The 18,931-nt window shown below is 40.8% G+C and overlaps 1 protein-coding gene across 1 annotated transcript; it reads right to left on the minus strand.

Annotated features, from left to right (window-relative positions):
• Positions 1 to 1,476: 1,476 nt before the first annotated feature.
• Positions 1,477 to 17,361, minus strand: GHITM (growth hormone inducible transmembrane protein). Its single transcript, XM_041749974.1, has 9 exons — positions 17,236 to 17,361; positions 15,672 to 15,836; positions 14,630 to 14,729; positions 12,994 to 13,105; positions 12,459 to 12,600; positions 9,447 to 9,555; positions 4,766 to 4,954; positions 4,146 to 4,317; positions 1,477 to 2,928 (listed from the first exon to the last, which is right to left on the minus strand). The coding sequence occupies exons 2-9, from the start codon at positions 15,798 to 15,800 to the stop codon at positions 2,844 to 2,846; spliced, it is 1,038 nt and encodes a 345-aa protein (XP_041605908.1). The 5' UTR covers positions 15,801 to 15,836; positions 17,236 to 17,361; the 3' UTR covers positions 1,477 to 2,843.
• Positions 17,362 to 18,931: the final 1,570 nt, after the last annotated feature.

The raw sequence follows: 18,931 nt of genomic DNA on the forward strand, positions 1-18,931 counted from the left end.
AATCCTTTGATCTGTAGCTCTAAGTGACCTCAGAAATGGAGAAAAGGAGTTTCTGGCACTATATATAAGCAGCAGGAGCTGGGGAAGTAAAACGTGATCATTTATTTTTCAGACACTGAGGTCAATCCTCTTTGATAAACACTAAAATTCTAATGCTCTGCATTTAGCAAACTCTCAACCTGTTTTAAGTTGTGCAGTGCTCTGGATTCTCAACAGGATCTCAGTCCTGTGGCATCTGCGGAACGTTCCAGCATAACCAGCTGAGACATTCAATTGCACCACTTCCTCAGCCACGTGACCTTGTGCGAATACTGAACCTGTGGGCTTCAGCTCATTCCTCGGCAGGACGGGGACTGCAAGCACCCAGCTCCAGGGGACATTACGACTCAAAGGACTCCACGCACAACATGCAAATAATCGAATCCTTAGCAATGACCAGGGCCTCTGGACCCCCCGCCATACTGGGAAGACACAAACCTCAAGGCTTGTCCAGTTTCAAGAACCTCAACACGGACACACGCCCTCCGTCCAGATGAACAACTTCAGGCAACACGGTGCCTGCTACACTCATGTTTCCTGAGTGCTCACGACACTATTGTAAGCAAACCAAAAGGGACTTCATTTTTTGTGTGATTATTTTTTAAGTACATTTTCTGTTATTCTATAAAACTTCAGGTGATGTTTCAGAAAACCACAAGTAGGTATTTCTCTTTTTTGCCTGAAGTCTTATCAATGTGCTGGTCCTCACTCTTGCCCTGTGAGTGATGTGAAGAAAAAACCTCGGTGAGCTTAGGGACCAGTGATTTTCTCATTTATCACTTTACATCTGGTTAAAATATTTTATTTTGTAAGCATTCACATTTTATATAACTCACTTTTTATACCAAAGTCTTCATTGTCTTTAGCAAAGTTAGAAAAAGTGATGTAATAAAATACCCAGTCATCTAAAAAAAAAAAACCTATCTGGTTTTTCTAAATAAGCTGTTGCCTGATACCCATTGTTGAAACCCTGTTTTGTGTGATACCATCCAAACACAGGGATACAAAATGTGACTGAAGACAAGAGGACCTTTACAATCACATTAACACTGCAGAGAGACTAAAGTAGACGAGGGGATAAATGCAAGTTTGGCCCTTGGACTTTTCTTAGGACACCCCCCTCAGGCCCAGCAACAGCTGCTTAAACTTAGTGCTAAATGTCCACATTTCACCCCAATCCTGAGGTAGGTTCTCGTACCATCTTCATTTCATAGATAAGAAAATGGGCACAGAGAGGTTAAGTAATTTGCCTGCCCAAGGACACACAGGCAATCAGTGGCAGAGGCAGGGCTCAAATAAAGGGCAGTCTGGCGACAAGCACCACGGCCATAATCACACGGTATTCTACACCCTAGGTGAGGAAGAGAATAAAGGAAACAAATCCTCTATTCATATAGTATACATGTGTTCAGCTGGAAAAATTACAGACCAATCACAGCAGGCTGGAACCTTTATTATTTCAGAAATGAACATCCTATGTAACATGAGGTGGTTGGAATAGTGACTTCTGGATTACTGTAATAAATATTTGTCAAAAATACCAATCATTTCAATAATCATACACTTCATTCATTAAGAACTTCCAAAAATAACTCCTCTGTATCAAAAAACTTAACTTCACGAGAGTCAAGTAATAGTCTGTGCACGAGAGAAGGGTGAGTCTAAGGGGGGAACTCTTAACGAAGCACTTTGCCTATTACAGTTTTAACTGACATAATCATGAAGAAAGACTAGCTATGCCCCCCTTTTAAGTGCTTATTAGTCTGAGAGCAACACAAGAAACCAAGTCTTAGGGAGAAAAACTGTTTTCATAATCTTAAGTGTGAACCACTAACAGGCTTTACTGATAAAAGCCTCAAACCCTGTAGAGATGAGAAAGGTAAGCATGTATTAAACATTTCAATAAATATGCAAAAAAAAAAAAATTCAACAATTAGGAACACTGTGTTTTTGTATTTGAAAATCCAACAGTTTTCATGCTTTGAATGTCTTATCCTGAAAAGAGTTTTAAGGATATTTTGTTCTATGTGGTTCAAAAATAAAACTTAAACACATTTAACACTTATCAGGAATTCTCCATACGATTAACGTTCTGGACTGTCCTAGCAATGTCTCACAATGAGAAGTCCAAAAACAAACAAAACAAAACAAAACAAACAAAAAAAGTCACACCTGGGTTGTACAGATAGCACTGAAAAGGAAAGGAACATCGGGAAAATGAATCACTTATATCTGTTTAATGCTCAATGCTTTTGTTAAGTTCAAAAGACGAACATAAAAACATCAATGATTTGTTTGCTTCCAAATAGCCAGACCTCTCACACTGGCTCACCACCAATTACACAAGTGCTAAGTATTCAACGAAAGACTGCAGGTGACCCTTTGCTTTTCTCTGGTCCCTTTACCAAACCTCTACATCACTTGTGACATTACTTGTTAATATTTCTGCATTTCAAAAGATATGCAGCAAAACAAAGTTTGCTAATTTTCACTTAATCAAATAAATTTTAAAATAGAATAAATTTCTCACAACAAAAACCTTAGTTTTCACATTCATTGAAATATTTTAGAATTACTCAAACATGAGAACTAGAAATGTGTGTGCTTATTTGGAAGAGAACTAAATTTATTCTTCAGAAGAAAAAGCAGACCTGAAGCATCACATCTCCAGAACATCTGAAACATGTCAAGTCTTATCTTCTAAACTTCAATGAAAGCTGCTTGGACAATTATTTAATGAATACCTGTCCCTATTAAACAAGCAAGATATCTGATGTATTAATGAAGTCAGAAGCTGAGGCACTTCATTTCTTTCTGTTGCTTCCAGTCGCTAGAATACTGGCAACTCGCATAAATATATTTAATGTATCCATGTAGATTCTCAGCATCCTGGAAAAGAAAATTATGGCCTGTTATAGATAATGTAATTCTAATAACAATGAAAAAACTATTTCTTAATGTAGAAAAGAAAAAGCAACACTGATTATCTGTCAAAGGTATATGAAATGGAAATTAAAGAAACAAAAGATGCCAACTAAGGAAGGAAGCCCTAGACTAGAGTCAAGATTTCCTTCTGGCAGATTAATTTTTGAAATGTTAAAGGGCAATTTAAAAAATCATTATCCTATCCTTGCAAAAAAAAAAACCCTGGGTGATAGACAATGAAATAATAGAGAGAAACCAAAGAAACACCTTCATAAAAATGTGTCAGACACAAGTCTGGCATTTTAAAATATGATGTATCTCCTCAAAGCAACCCCCCCAACTGCCAACCAAATAAAACCGTTACAAATCTGTGTTAGAGCAGCTTTTTTAAAAAAACATTACATTGAATTTCAGTTTCAAGGGGAAAAAAAATTACTTAAAAAAAATGTGATAGACACCACGGAACTCAAGAAAGTTGCTTAAATAAAACAACCTACTTTGGTGTAGAGTCCAAGAAAAGGGAAAAGCATTGTTATAGAACAGCTGCACCATAAAGCTCATCAACAAAAACAGGTAAATACTGACTTAATTGAACACCTAAATATAACACTTAGTTGTTACAACCCAGTCAAATGTTCCGTGGATACATAGCTTACTGAAGAGATGAAACAGCAAGCAACTGAAATAAAATAGAACTCCACCCACTCATTCTTGTGGGTGGACATCCTAATCCTTGTACCTATAAAAGTGACCTTATTTGGAAATAAGACAAATGTAATCAAGATGGGAGTTAAGATGAGGTTAACACTGGAGCAGGGTGAGTCTTCATCCAACCTAACTGGAGACAGACATACAGGAAGACTGCCGTGAAGACGGACGTACAGATTGGAGTAATGTGTCTACGAGCCAAGGAATGTCAAGGACTGCTGGCCAAAGGAGAAGCCAGGAGAGAGGCATGGAACACACTCTCTCTTAGAACCCTCAGAAAATATCAACCTTGAGGACACCTTGATGTCAGACTTCTGGCCTACAGAACTACAGAGAGTACACATTTTCATTGTTTTAACCAGTTTGTAGTCTGTTACAGTAGCCCTCGGAAACTAACACAGCCATAAAATAAAATAAACCATAATAACACGAATGTTCTATGTAACAAAGGGAAGACATTAAAGACTACTTACGAATTGATGGGATCGTATTTTTGAACTCCATACGCTGGTATTACTTCTGCACGCTTGATTACTTTCTGCGTATCATAGAGAAGAAACATGCTGAAGAGAACTAATCCACCATAAACTGCCACTGAGTACAAAGTGGCACCAGCCACAGTGGTAGGTGGGAGAAACATTGATCCTGGAAGGGAAAAAAACAAACAAACAAATGGACTCTTTTATAATTGGATTTATGATTAACTTTACTTAAAAACAAAACAAAAACAAAAAAACCCTGAAAACCTTTTGGTGTATTGCACAAATAACAATAGGACTATATGCACTGTGTAATTTTGTTCCAGACCCATTATACTCATTCCTATAGTGGGTCACTTGCCCACATTACAGAAAGGCTCTTGCATTAAGAGCGATCTTGATGTTTCCCAAATCGGCTTTACCACTTTAGATGTATTTTGGTAAAACCAAAAATAATAGTTTACCATGATGCCAAGTAAGAAAATACACTCTAATTAGTGTTTCCCTTTTAAACTTTTGTAAATGACTCTTAATAAATTCCCTCCATCAGGATAACTGAGTACATCAATGATTGTAGGATACTAAGAACCAAGTATCCTAGCACAGCGGCTTACCTAGTGAGGATACAAAGACGAGGCCCAGGCCCACTCCCAGGGGTGCTCCCATGTTCAGAAATTTCTCACTGGGTGCGCACATGGCCACAGTGGAGAGGCCTCCCACAATGCCTGCGGTGTACCACGCAGCTCTGATGAGAAGAGGCCCCCCTAATATTGTCAGTGGAGCCACCACTGCACCCATCACACCTGGAGAAAGAGCAAGTAATTAAGTATGTACTAAATAACAACCAAAAATAAAAATGCCACTTCTAACAACATGCCATCGGAACATCACATACCTTGCTGTTAGACAAGAGGAAAGTCTCTCCCTTATTTCATACTCTACTCCCCAACCCTCCCAATTCCACAACCCAAACCTGTACCTGTGGCTATCCAAATTCAAAATCACAAGAATAACATATTCTTAAATTGTCTCGACTCAAAGAATAAACACTAATTTAGACTTTAACAAATTCTATGTAGTTCTTTATCTGGATGTGAGCGTCTGGTATTCTTTGCAACAATGATCACATATATAAGGATTGAGATAAAAAGCTTGAAATGGGTAACTGATAGGTCAAACCTGCCGATGCCCAAAGGGAATAAGGTAAAGAGAGAATGTGTACATGGTGCTAATTCTAAAATGTAGGAACTTCAAGGACACTTTATTTCTTTGTGTAATAGGGAATGCCATCTCAGCTTGCAAATGATAATTTTGGTTGTCAGATATTTATAAACAAGTTCTGAAAAATTATACTGAAAGGCACAATAATTTAATCAGCAACGCAAATAGAATTCCTTAATTAAAAAAAAAAAAATCTTAGACAAGGCAGTATTTCAGAGGTGAGTAGAACAAGTTATCCTCTTCCTAAACATTAAGGGTCTATGTTGAACTCCTACAACAGGCATAGCTGTTGCCATACTGTAATTTCAACAGTGTGTCCCTTTTGTGAGAGTAACATTTCTGGATCAAGTAGTTAAGATATATCTCATGATAGTGAGCAATAAAAAATGTCCTTTGCTGTAAGAAAGATACTGGATAAAAATTCTTCTAGGACATTTCTACCAAGATTCCCATCAGTTTTGCAACTAACAGCAACATTTTTAGCAAAAAAAAAAAAAAAAGGGGGGGGGGCAGAATCCAAGAAAAACCTTTATTCTCCACCAGGCTCCCCACTTCACTTGCCCCAGGTAATTCCCTGTCCTGAAATTTGGATTAAGCCAAAGGCAGAGGATGAAAGTGTCCTTCCTCCTCCATTCCCTGTACTAATGTGCCGGCTCATTGCTTCAGCTTCTCTTGACCCCATTAGCCACCAATGGCCAGGGACAGGAGGGAGAGCTGGTTCCATGGAGCAAGGATGAGGCCTTGCCTCCTTCATGGCACTTTCACAGCATCCAGGGCCTAGCCTGGTGGTCCTGTTTTCCATGGCCTGCCCCTCAAGTGATCCTCTTCTACCCTGTCGAAGACAGTTTCTCAGGTGGCCTTGACGGCCATGGTACAGTCCTCTGGTTTTTCCACTCTTCATGGCTAGGTTCACTGGAGGTCTTCTCTGGAGCTTTCATCACTGGAGTCTGGCCCTTGGCTGGCTTAGTCACCACGCTCTGCTAAGGTGTCATCCCAGATGCCACTGTACTGAGAGGTTCACCTTCTGTGGCCTAGCTCTCTGGCAGTCAGGCTGTGTGTGTTCTGAGAGACTTGCCCTCCCTCACAGAGTGTGGGCACCTGAGTCCTGGCCTTCTTGTAACAGTTGCACCTAAGTTTGAGGCCTTTGAGGGTCTGGTCTGGTCCTCCAGGACTTTGTCATCAGCTATGGGCAGGTCCCCCCAAAGGTCTGTTCCCCACCATCTGGCTCTAGTTTTCTGATGGTGTGTGCAGCTATGGTCTAGCCTTCCCAAAGCTTTAAGACACAATTAGAATAGTTTTCCAATGATCATTTTAGTAATTCCTGCACAGTATCACTTAATCCTGATTAAGACCACAGCTAGGTCTACATAGTGCTTATATATTTGGATGAAAAAAGAAAATGGAATGCACTGGGATATTAATACTGGTCAAAAGCCAACTCTGGTGTCCCTTTAATAATGTGAGGGATGACCCCTGGGTCATCCAAACCCCCTTCAGGTATCATCTGAATCATGCCAGTGAAAGCAAGAGTAAACAGGGGGCTGGACTTGAAGAAATAAAGGTGTTGGTTTTGACCTGGCACCTGCTGGTGTGACCTCACATAGCCTCCACTTCCCTATCATGAAATGGAGATGCTAATGCCAGCCTACAAAGCTGCTTAAGAGATGTATGAAATATAGAGCAAAAACTGGCATTCATGCTGTGCAGGGAAGGGTTACTGTAGCAGGCCTAAGATCATCTTTACAAAGACTTGCTTGCAGGGCTGGTCCTTGGCTATTTAAGAACTTGGCACATGAAGCATTCCGTAAGTGGGAGGGTTAAACAACTTGTGCAAACAATGCTATGCTGAAAACCTGCTTTCCTTCTGGAAATTCATATTTTGGTAGTTGCTAGGAAGATGCTTACAAGATCAGCCAGAAAATTCCTGGGCACCAAGTCTCTAATAGGCTTCCCATCTCACTGCACTTTTCACTGCCCTAAGTCCCCTTAAAGAAAGGAGGGAGTGCTGAAAGCCTCTGGATGAATTTCTCCAGACTCTGCCTCTATTTTTTCCCCTTGCAGATGCTATCATGTGTCCTTTTATCGTAATAAATTCTTAGCTCTGAATAACAAACATCTGCTGAGTCCTAGGATTCCTTCTTAAAAAACACTAAATGAATGAAGGGGGGGGGGGGTGTCTTGCAAGCCCCCTTCAACACACAAAATAGTTTGACTCAAGTAAGCAACCCAGAAAGAAAGCCCTATTCTAAATTCAAACTATATAGCTATTTTAATTTAATTCAGTAAGTCATTAAGTATCTACTACTTATCAGAGATAAAAAAGCACAACCTGTTTTTTCACCAAACTCAGTGTCTAAAATGGGAATGAGGGGGATCCCTGGGTGGCGCAGCGGTTTGGCGCCTGCCTTTGGCCCAGGGCGCGATCCTGGAGACCCGGGATCGAATCCCACGTCAGGCTCCTGGTGCATGGAGCCTGCTTCTCCCTCTGCCTGTGTCTCTGCCTCTCTCTCTCTCTCTCTCTCTCTGTGTGACTATCATAAATAAATAAAAAAAAAAAAATTAAAAAAAAAAAATAAAAAAATAAAATGGGAATGAGGAACAGAACTCCATCCACTGGGCAAGATACTGATGCTAAACAGATGGTGAGCTGAATAATTCTTATTTACACAAGTTCACATATCTCTACTCTAATAACTAAAAAAATTTTTTAAAATAATTTTTTAAATTAAAAGTAGGTTATTGGTACTAGAAGATAAAGGACCACCTCCCTCCATCACAGGGTTTTATTCTGTAAAGCTCCATGGAAAATAGCTATGGTTGAATGACCTCAAGCGTAACGAAAGAGACTTGAAAGCCGATGTTGTGAAGTCATGCCTTCTCTTACTGATCGAACAAAGCACATGAAGAAAATAAATGACACAGTTCACACCAGAAATTTGGATGCCAAATACCTAATTTCCATTTGTTAATGTTAATAACACTTCAGAGTCTGTTCCCCTGAAATTTTCAGGGAAATGCTTATTAAATTTGTCTTGTTTAAGTGAATAGGCTATTAAAAAGCAGACACAGATAAAGACAAAGAACAAATGGTTGCCAGGGGGAGGTGGCAGGGTGTGCAAAGTGGGTGAGAAGGGGTGGGACATACAGGCTTCCAGTCAGAATGAAGTCACAGGCGTAAACGGCACAGCATGGGGGACCTGGCCAGTGATACTGCAGTAGCGCTGCATGGCAGCCACTACAGCTGCGGGGAGTGGAGCACAACGTACAGAGAAGCTCAATCACACTGTTGTACACTGCCAAGCACTGTAACACTGCGTGTCAACTATATTCAAACTAAAAAAACCAGAAAAAATAAAATTTGTTTTGTGGTAGAGATCATGTATCTAAGAACTTTTGTTTCTGGATCTAGCTGGCTCTTAATTCAACCCACAGACAAGCTATCCTGGGATACCTGAGATGGAAAACACTTTGTCTAAAATATCTGTGTCTCTACAACTAAGGGAGGGATCACAACATATACCTATAAAAGGATATTAGAACTGTCCCAAAGGACAGCCTTTGCCCTGTCCACGGTGTATTTGTACTAAACCTACCTAAACAATGACCCAGCTAACAGTATCAGACACAGATACACATTTCCAAAGACGTTTTTTACTGTGTTCTCCCTTCCAAAGCCTCGCTGCAAGATCCTCTACACTCCTATTCTTTCATGTGTTGTCTTACCTCTTCTTCTCCACCCTCATTTTTACATTTTTCTAAAGATACACAAGAACAAGTATGAAGTAATGTGTATCACGTTTGAAACCCTCCCAGGAGTAGACAAAATACGTAACGGAAATCTCTGCATATACTGGAGTGTCACAGGAGGCCAAATGTAATATTGGGCATGTCCATGATCTTAGTATCAGAGCCTTTAACTTTTCAGAGTAGAGGTCTGGCAATAAGCAACCACTAATAGTATAAAAAACTGTTTTTTTCTAAACAAGAGGCTTTATTACATTATGCACAATTGTGAAGTCACCAAAAAAAGACAGTAAGAAGGTTGTTAAATGAGAATTTAAAATTAGAACATACCAGAATGTAGTAACCAAGCAAGATGCTTTGGGCCTGGGCTCTGGTCATATGATATTGATTGTACCAGTATTCCAGCTCCAATCATGGCTGCAAAGGTTGCACCAATTGTCTGGAAGACACATATTACTGAGAAGAATCAATCCTATACAACGACAAAGTAGAAACCCACACGTTCCAAGTTCAGCTGGTCTCTCCCAAAAACCTTGTTTAAAAAGATTAAGGATGAGCGCCTCCTACCGGCACACAAAGTTTTGCAGACCCCTTCAAAAGGGTTCCTTTGAGCTTTGACTGGTAACGACCATCCTTTAATTTTATTCTTGCTACAGAGATTGATTGATTTATAAAGATTTTATTTATTTATTCATGAGACACACACACACAGAGACAGAGACACAGGCAGGAGAAGCAGGCTGGCTGCAGGGAGCCTGATGTGGGGCTCAATCCCAGGTCTCCAGAATCACACTCTGGGCCGAAGGCAAGGGCTTAACCGCTGAGCCACCCAGGCGTCCCTACACAGAGATTTAAAAAAACCTCTTTAAGAATCCCACAATAGGGGTGCTTGTGTAGCTCAGTTGATTAAGTGTTCAATTCTTGGTCTTGGCTCAGGTCATGATCTCAGGGTTGTGAAATCGAGCCTTGCATGGAGTCGCTTGGGATTCTCTCTCCCCCTATGCCTCTGTTCCCTCACCCATGCTCATTCACACACTTTCCATCGCTCTTGCTCTCTCTCAAATAAATAAATCTTGGGAGTGCCTGGGTGGCTCAGTCAGTTAAGCGCCTGGCTTTGGCTCAGATCATGATATTAGGTCCGGGGATCAAGTCCCATGTCGGCTCCCCCACTCACTGGGGAGGTTTTTGCTTGTCCCTCTGCACCTCCCTGCTCATTCTCTTAAATAAATACAATTTTTAAATAAATAAATCTTAAAAAAAAAAAGCCTTCACTCATATTAATATAAATAAGTACACTAGAGTCTATCATCTTCAAGTGGAGAAATAATTACTAAAAACCATTTCATACAATTCTTCATACAAATGCAAGGCATTTTCAGGGTATTTATTACAATTGTTACTTTTTTCTTTTAAGATCCTTCATGTTCATGACCCAGCTGTATTTTTTGCCTTTCCATACTCTACACAGTCCAGCTACACTGAAATGGTGGGGATGCAAACATGCCCCCATTTCATGTCTCTTTAATTCTGTTTATTTTGCCTAAGAATACTTTTTTTTTAAAATTTTAGATTTTATTTATTTATTCATGAGAGACAGAGAGAAGCAGAGACATAGGCAGAGGGAGAAGCAGGATCCATGCGGGAGCCCGATGTGGGACTCGATTCCAGGAGCCTGGGATCACGCCCTGAGCCGAAGGCAGACAGACGCTCAATTGCTGAGCCACCCAGGTGCCCCAGAATACCTCTTTTCTATCTGGTTGACTTATTTAAGGATTACATCCTCACCCGAAAGTTATTCTGGGAGGGACACCAACTGCCACAGCAGGGTCAGAAGCCTCTCCTCTGTTCCAAAATCACTTGGTACCAACTCTGACATTATTTATGTGATGTCTGTCCTCCCCAAAAAGTTTCATCTTCATCTCTGGAGCACTTGCCTGACTTTCCAAACAATTTTATTTAAGTAGCCCTAACAGCAGGTAAGAGTGAACTTACACCCAGAGGAAGTCGAGAATATGATCTAAGCACAAAACTTGTTTGAAATCTTATTTCAGGAGCTAAATTCTTTTGTATATTTTAATTTTTCTCGTAGCCATGGTGCTTTGTTAAAAAGCATTGTTTTATATTATCTAATCAAAGCTTCTGCTCCTGGTGAGAATAAACCATGCGTATTCTGTGTCCTCATGAACTTCTAGGCTAGGAGACTTATAACATCCATCTGAGAAGCGATCCTAAGAATACTGAAGTGTCCAAATGGCCATGCTATCCTAAATGGTTCTCTTTTGGAAAGTACAGTGGAAATACGGCTTTGGATAGAAGTTAGATCTGGTTACTGATGGGAAATCTGTATGATAAACTTTCCCATCCTCCTTCCCTCCCAGTCTCACACTCATAGTTCACGTTCCTACAATCCCTCATTTCAGAGCTGGCAAAGCCACAGCTGGTATACTTGCTGCTCGTCTCTTCCACTGGAGCACTTAGAACTCAAATACAAATCATATTTTTGCAGTTTCAGTATCTGCAATGGCCTCGGACAGGTCAGCCACTCTCCTCTGTGTGGCAATCAAACATTCCCTTTCTAACTGTGTCTTCTTCACTCTAGACTTCATACTCTAAACTCCACTCTTGACACTACTGTGAAGCCAGTTTTAGTGACTACTACTTCTCTGCTCAAGCTGTTCTGCAAACCTAGACCACTTTTGTCCTCTCCTATAATAAAAAATGCTGGCCTTCAACAGTTCTGATGAAACAAATGCCTCTTTCGTGGAACTTCCCTATTAGTTCAAGACAAAAAGTCTTTCAACTCATTTTACACTTTCTACTTTTTACTGCACAACCTTTACCACTTACTCAAGTTCATTTCTTCAACCAGATAGTAGAAAAATAGCTACCGTTTTTGAAATATTTTTTTTCTATCTAGCAAAATAACAAACGCTTAAAAAAAACTCATGGAATGTAAAGCTTTACAAAGGATCAAGAATAGTTGTGTAGCAACAACTATTTTCCACTGACTCCTAAGATGGCTTTGCATTTGCCATTGTACCTCCTCCCTTTTAACTAAATTGCTACAAAATACGAGCTGTTTGATCTCTGTTGCTAGGTAAGTAGGATATTCCTCTAAGTTTGGTTTTCAACCCCTTTGCCACTATTTAAATACATACTCTACGAAGAATAATTCCTGATTTACTTCAGAATGTAATTCCTACTGTCTCAGTTGCACTGTTAATTCATAGATTTGAACTTGTTCAATTTAGTAAGGGATTCCTTTCATTTAATACTCCTCTCCCAATATTTTTGTTTAATCTTCTGAGAGTGGAAAAGGAAAACAAAGACAAGCTGACTTACCACCCAAGAGCCTCTCATCATAAAGTTCAGGAGAACAGGAGTTCTGTTCACTGCCAGGGCGGACAAAGCTGTTAAACCAATACTTCCTGCTAAGTACATGTAGGTAGAATGAATTCTATCCTTCACATACTGAGGCCAAATTCTGTAAGAAACACGACAAGGTTTATTTATAGAAGTACGGATATAAATTTTGGTTAAATCATTCATAGCCGGGAAACTTTGGGAAATAGCAGTTTATTGCTCCCATCTTATTCCCATTTATTATGGAAATGATGTACATACACATTGGAGTTATCATAAATTGACATAAACCTAAGCACTTGGCACATATACAAAGCAAAATGTTTTCTCCTTGCTTAAACACATATAACCTTAGAAGATTTAAGTTTGAACAGATGCTAAGAAATTTTATTTTATTCAGGTATATTTCTGGTTAGACGATTAGATGTAAGTTATTCCAAAAGTGACAAAAGAGAAGGATGAAAACAAAATTGGAATCTTGAAGATTGGAAACGTCTGGGAATGATTTGCTTACACAGCCTTTTCAATAGCTCCAATCTCGTTGGACATTCCCAAGCCATAGTAGCACAGTGCTCCAAGACCAACAGCAGCTCCTCCAGCAATAAACCATCTTCCCATCTGGTCAACTGCAGAACAAAGGGAGTGCACTTTAATACCGTCAAATCTTGACTAAATTAAAATGCTAAAATAAATAAATGAATAAATGAATGAACGAATGAATGAATAAATAAATAAATAAATAAAATGCTGACAGCAAGCCCTTTCTAATACTTTTTAAGGGGAAAATCAAACGATATACCATATTCCTTTGTAACAACCATAATTAGAACATATGGGAATATAAGTGGCTTCAAAATTAGGGGACCTGTAAAAAAGGACACAGCTAAAACATAGGTGTAATAGTACAAAAAGGATCAGACTTGATTAGCCTCTAATTTCTCTCCAAAGAAATTTAAGGAGGCGATATATCTGTTGATGTGGGGACACTTCTGAAATACATACTATTTTATTCATAAGAATCTGGGTATGGGGGCACCTGGCTGGTTCAGCTGGTTAAGCGTCTGCCTTTGGCTCAGGTCATGATCTCAGGGTCCTGGGACTAAGCCCTGCAATGGGCTCCCTGCTCTGTGGGGAGCCCACTTCTCCCTCTGCCTGCCACTTCCCCTGCTTGTGCTCGCTCTCTTTCTCAAGCTGCCAAATAAATAAATAAAATCATAAAAAAAGAAAAAGGAACCGGAGTTATGTTTTCATTATATTTTTAGAAAAAAAGATGAAAAAAAAATGTTAATAGACCGGTGTCTAAATTGCCATTAACAAAGATGTTTGTCACAAAGAGAAAAAGGAACTAAAAATGTAATGTGCTTATATAGCAGAATCAAGGAGAGCGTGCTCTAATGTAAGAGAAAGAGAAAGAAAAAAAAAAGAAAGAATTTAACAACTCTTAGTTGTATATATCTTACTCCTTTGAGTTTTAATTTGTTCAGTATGAATATTACTATGCTTTAGCTATATGATTCACATTATTTTTTTATAGTAAACTTACTAATCAAAAATGCCTGAAGGGATACAGATTACAGCTCTTTCCTATTATAATACATTGGCATTTTGTAAGGTCGTTGACCAGGAATAGCATTCGAGGACTAGATTTGGGTAGACTAGCAATCTAGTAAAATTTGCAAAACTGAAATTCAAACTGACTTCATTAAAGTATTGTTTCAAGGGAGGCCATATATAAACAACCAATTAAGAGGACTCTTCTTGAATAGCTAGGCTTTCATTAATATCTGTTTTAGTGATTTTTCTCTTGACCTAAAACACACATAATTATTATATGCTTAAATGAAGATTCTATGCAACTTCAAATGGACTTCCTTAAGGATTATGTCTTTTATATCATGGCATATTAACTATTAGTCCCCCCCCCCTTTTTTTTAAAGGCAAAAGTAAGATTTTCTCTGGAAGAAATATGATTGGGAACCAATGAACCCAGTATAAATCTTTTCTAGGTCATAAGATCCCAAAGAATGATTGTTTTTCTTCCCAGAAAATGCTCACATATGTAAGTTTGCACAAATTTTTAGAAGGCCATTCATGGACTTCTTTCAACATATTCACATACTCCAGTTCAAAAACTAAAGACTGCTGCCTACTTTTAAATATTTTTTCCACTGATGGTTCCATTGCTCTCTCCTTAAGTTCTTGGCCAATTTTCCCACGCCGGATCCCAACTCTTGTCTTGGTGGCATAGTCCTGAAATACACAAAAACAAAGACACGTAATACACACAGCACAACAGAATGTTATTAGTAAAATAAAATCTCATCACACTAGAAAACTCTATATGAAGTAACCTGGTACTTTCTTTGTATGTAGTTTCACTATAGATTTGATAGTCGACCTAAGAAATTAAACGTAGACCCTACCTGGGGTCGATCTTTGAAGTGGATTCGCTGAAGTTTGCAGTTTACAACTTCTTAACATTTCAGAATAATTACTTCATAAACTACAGATTTATATCTCTAGAATTATAGTTTAAACACTAACTTTTAAAAAATATGTATTCAATATTAGCTACTTTTTTCCCCCCATCTGGAAAGGGGCTCAAGAAAGTTACCTTTCCTTAACAGAAAAGTCAAAGGAGGGATGACTACTACCTCTATTTTAGCTCTTTTTCAACAGAACAGTTCATTTAAGAGGAAAACAGCTTGTCTACCTCACATATCAAAACTCGTACTTCTAATCTGAATGTTGGAAGAGTAATCGATTATAAAAGAAAATGCGTGTTTCTCTAACCTGATGGATTTTACCACTCTCTAACCAAGAGCTGCAATAGCATTTTTGGTAACTTATTAATAAGCTACTGACTAAATGTTAACATTCCTGGCTTCTTAAGCTTTTGACTATAGGCTCACAGTCTCTGCCGCACCATCTAGCTCTCAGACAAATCACTGTAAACTCTGAATGAAAACTCCAAAAGCTGTAAGTAAAGAGAAAGTTACAGGAGCTCTTTCTTTCATATGCAATGAGGAGGAACAGACTGACACAGAACTAATGAGAAAGAGCTGATCTGGGACATTATCAGGGCTGTTTCAGTAAATCACTAATGGTAAACAGGGAGCTATGTACGCTCAAAAACAGAAAAAAAAAAAAAAAAAAAAGGTTCCCGTGAACAAGATACCGGATGATCCTTACCCGGCTGGGTGTGAAGAGCCACTGATTCTTCGTGATGGAATTCTTCACAACAGGGGAGGTCTTGGTGAAAGCTGGTTGGCAAACCCTGGAAGGTAGTGTCCGGAGACACACAAGTCTTGCGGCAAGCATGGTGGTGCAGCAGGTCTACCAAGCAGATCTGAAATGCTAATGTGAGAGGCAGACAAGACATAACCCATTAACCCGTGGAGGAAGTAAACACAGAAAGATCCAGAGACACGGAAGCGCCTGCCAACCAGATTTTAGTAGAGAAACAGAAACAGTGAGTTTTTTAATTTTTTTTTTTTTTTAAATTTATGATAGTCACAGAGAGAGAGAGAGAGGCAGAGACACAGGCGGAGGGAGAAGCAGGCTCCATGCACCGGGAGCCCGATGTGGGATTCGATCCCGGGTCTCCAGGATCGCGCCCTGGGCCAAAGGCAGGCGCCAAACCGCTGCGCCACCCAGGGATCCCCAACAGTGAGCTTTTTAAACGTTAATGATGAGTCGCCTGCTTATTCCTTATTAGCTTCCAGAAACCCACCTACAGAACCCGATATGGGATGATCACCAAAACAGAATCAAATCCCAGTGTCAAAAACAGTAGGGCGTAGGCCGCCCACGGAAGTCCTCTAATACAAAGTAGAGGTTGATGTCTTAAGACCATTAGCGGGTGTGTGATGGCTTTGTGTGGTTTGAAGATTCATACCAGCATTCAAAGGGAAAATTTATGTATTTATTATCATTCTTAAATATTTTATTTATTCATGAGACACACACAGAGAGACAGAGAGAGGCAGAAACCCGGGCAGAGGGAGAAGCAGGCTCCATGCAGGGAGCCCGACGCGGGACTCGATCCTGGCACCCCAGGATGATGACCTGGGCTGGAGGCGGATGCTCCACCGCTGAGCCCCCCGGATGCCCTCGTGCGGAAATTTAAAACAAGTTTAAATTTAAATTAAATCACATTTAAACAAGTTACGCTCCGCATTACGTTTGAGCGTCATCCAAGGAGGAGATGAACGACTCTCCAAGGCCATGCTGAACAATACACATTACGAATTTCCGCTGAACGTGCCAGATAGTACTTTCCCTTGAAAACACGGCGAGAGAGAAAGGCAGCGGGGGGTGGGGGTGGGGCTCGGCGGCAGAGAGTCTGCCTGCGGCCCAGGCCGTGACCTCGGGGTCCCGGGTTCGAGTCCCGCGTCCGGCTCCCTGCGGGGAGCCTGCTGCTCCCTCTGCCGGGGTCTCTGCCTCTATGTCTCGTGAATAAATGAAATCTTTAAAAAAAAGAAAAAAAAAGAAAATACGACGAAAGTATGCAAGGTAGTGAAACCCCCCGGAAGGCATCTTAAACCGCAGATGCTGCGGCCTTAAAGGAGGGGCCCGTGACCCCGCACTCCCGAGGCTGGATCACGCATGCGCACTGTCCCCACTTCCGCAGGCACCGGCCGCCGCTCGGGGCCGGGGGTGGGGGGAACTCGCAGCAAGCCGCGGGGCCCCGGCGTCAGCGCCCCCGCCCGCAGCTCTCCCCCGGGGCGCCCAGCGGCTCCGCGAGCAGCCGCACCTCGGGTCCCGGTCACCTCGACCGCGCAGTCACCCTCCCGGGCAGCCGACACCCAGACGCGTCCACCTCCGCGGCGCTCGGCCGGCTCCCTGCTGTCTGCGCGCGCAGCCTCCCCGACGCACTGCGTGACGCAACATCCGGAGACGCGCCCAAACACTAGGCTCGCCCAATCACCAGCGGAGCTCAGGCGGAAGGGCGGGCACAGCAGAGAGGAGGGGTTCCGGGCTGGAGGGGCGGGGCCGGTAGCGGATTGTCGGGGGCATCATAGAGAGCGTCCATTATGGGTGTGGGCGGTGAAGGCTTTGCAGCCATGTTGGTTATGGGTAGCGGAGCTAGTCTTCGTTTTTGTCTCCACAGTTTCATTAGCGGCGGTTACGAAGAAAAAAATAACGTAAAAATTGAAAAAGAATGTTAACGCTGTGACAACCAAAAATTATTCTGTCGCCCCGTTCTTTGCTTTATGTCGCTTGTTTCTTCCTTCTCAGGAATGTATTGCGAGACGAATAGTGTGCCAAAGTGGTCTTTTTAGAGGGGACCCAAGGGGGTCTTGGGTCTGACACCTAAGGTTGGCTGATGAAATATAGGACAATGCAAGGTCAGCGGCCAGATTTTAGCAGGTGCAACCTCCCCCTCCCCCAGGTTGCTCTGTGACCTCCCCAAGGCCCATTTTCAGGCTTCAGTGTAGACATGTGTAACAGGCATGATACAACAGCCTCTGCCTCTTGCCCTGAGATGGTTAAGGTGTGTCTTCAATACTCAGAATTTGTCAACTGAGAAGCCATTTCTTGGCTACACGATGGAGGTTTTGTTTTTTTCTTTCACCCTCTTTCATCCATTACACAAATATTTGCTGAGTCTCCCTTTGTACCAAGCACTGACCTGGGGATGTATGCAGATGGATAAAACACAACCAGTTCTGTTTGGGCAAAACAAAGTCCTTGCCCTGATGGTGTTTACTTTCTGGCAGAAACAACAAATACACAAAATGTTTGGTGGTGATAAGTACCATGGAGAAAACTAAAGCTGCATAAAGCCTTGGAGGGATGCTATTTTAGATAAGATGATTAACAACATGTAAAATTCATGAGCCTTATCTGCTCAGCTATTGTTAATTGTGATTTATGATAATCCTCTCACCGTGTAAATCTTGACAAACATAAAGGTTTACATTTTATGTGGGTAATAAAACAGTTTGGCAGCACACAATTTTTATTTCTTTACTCTGAAAGTTGCAGGAAAACACTGCAGAGAAATCTGTCACTTAAGATAGTGAACAGGTCAAGCAAGATCAATTCAATCTTTGGATCTTCACCCAATTTGATTAGCTGGCAAATGGATTCTTTGTTTAGCTCCCTTAGTTTTTTGTTTTTTTTTCCTCTTCTCCCTACAGCTTCTGTTATCACCAAAAGAAGGGATTCACAACACAGTACCTGAATAAACAATATGCGCTTTTGAGTGATTTATAAGATTCTTATTAATTAAAGCTTATTGTCTTCTTAAAGGAAAATAAATTTCTGATTGCATATTTTCTTTTCTCAAGGATGCGGTTTGTATTGTTTCCACAGATGTCAAATACTTTGAAAAAGGAGTTACCTGATCACATCATTGGGAAGATATGCTCAAGTGTGGGGTGGGGGAAAGATTTCATTGACTGGAAACTAATTAGGAATTTATTGCAATTGTTCAAGCAAAAGCT

Source organism: Vulpes lagopus, chromosome 3 (assembly GCF_018345385.1).
Source record: "Vulpes lagopus strain Blue_001 chromosome 3, ASM1834538v1, whole genome shotgun sequence".
Classification (NCBI taxonomy): Eukaryota; Metazoa; Chordata; class Mammalia; order Carnivora; family Canidae; genus Vulpes; species Vulpes lagopus.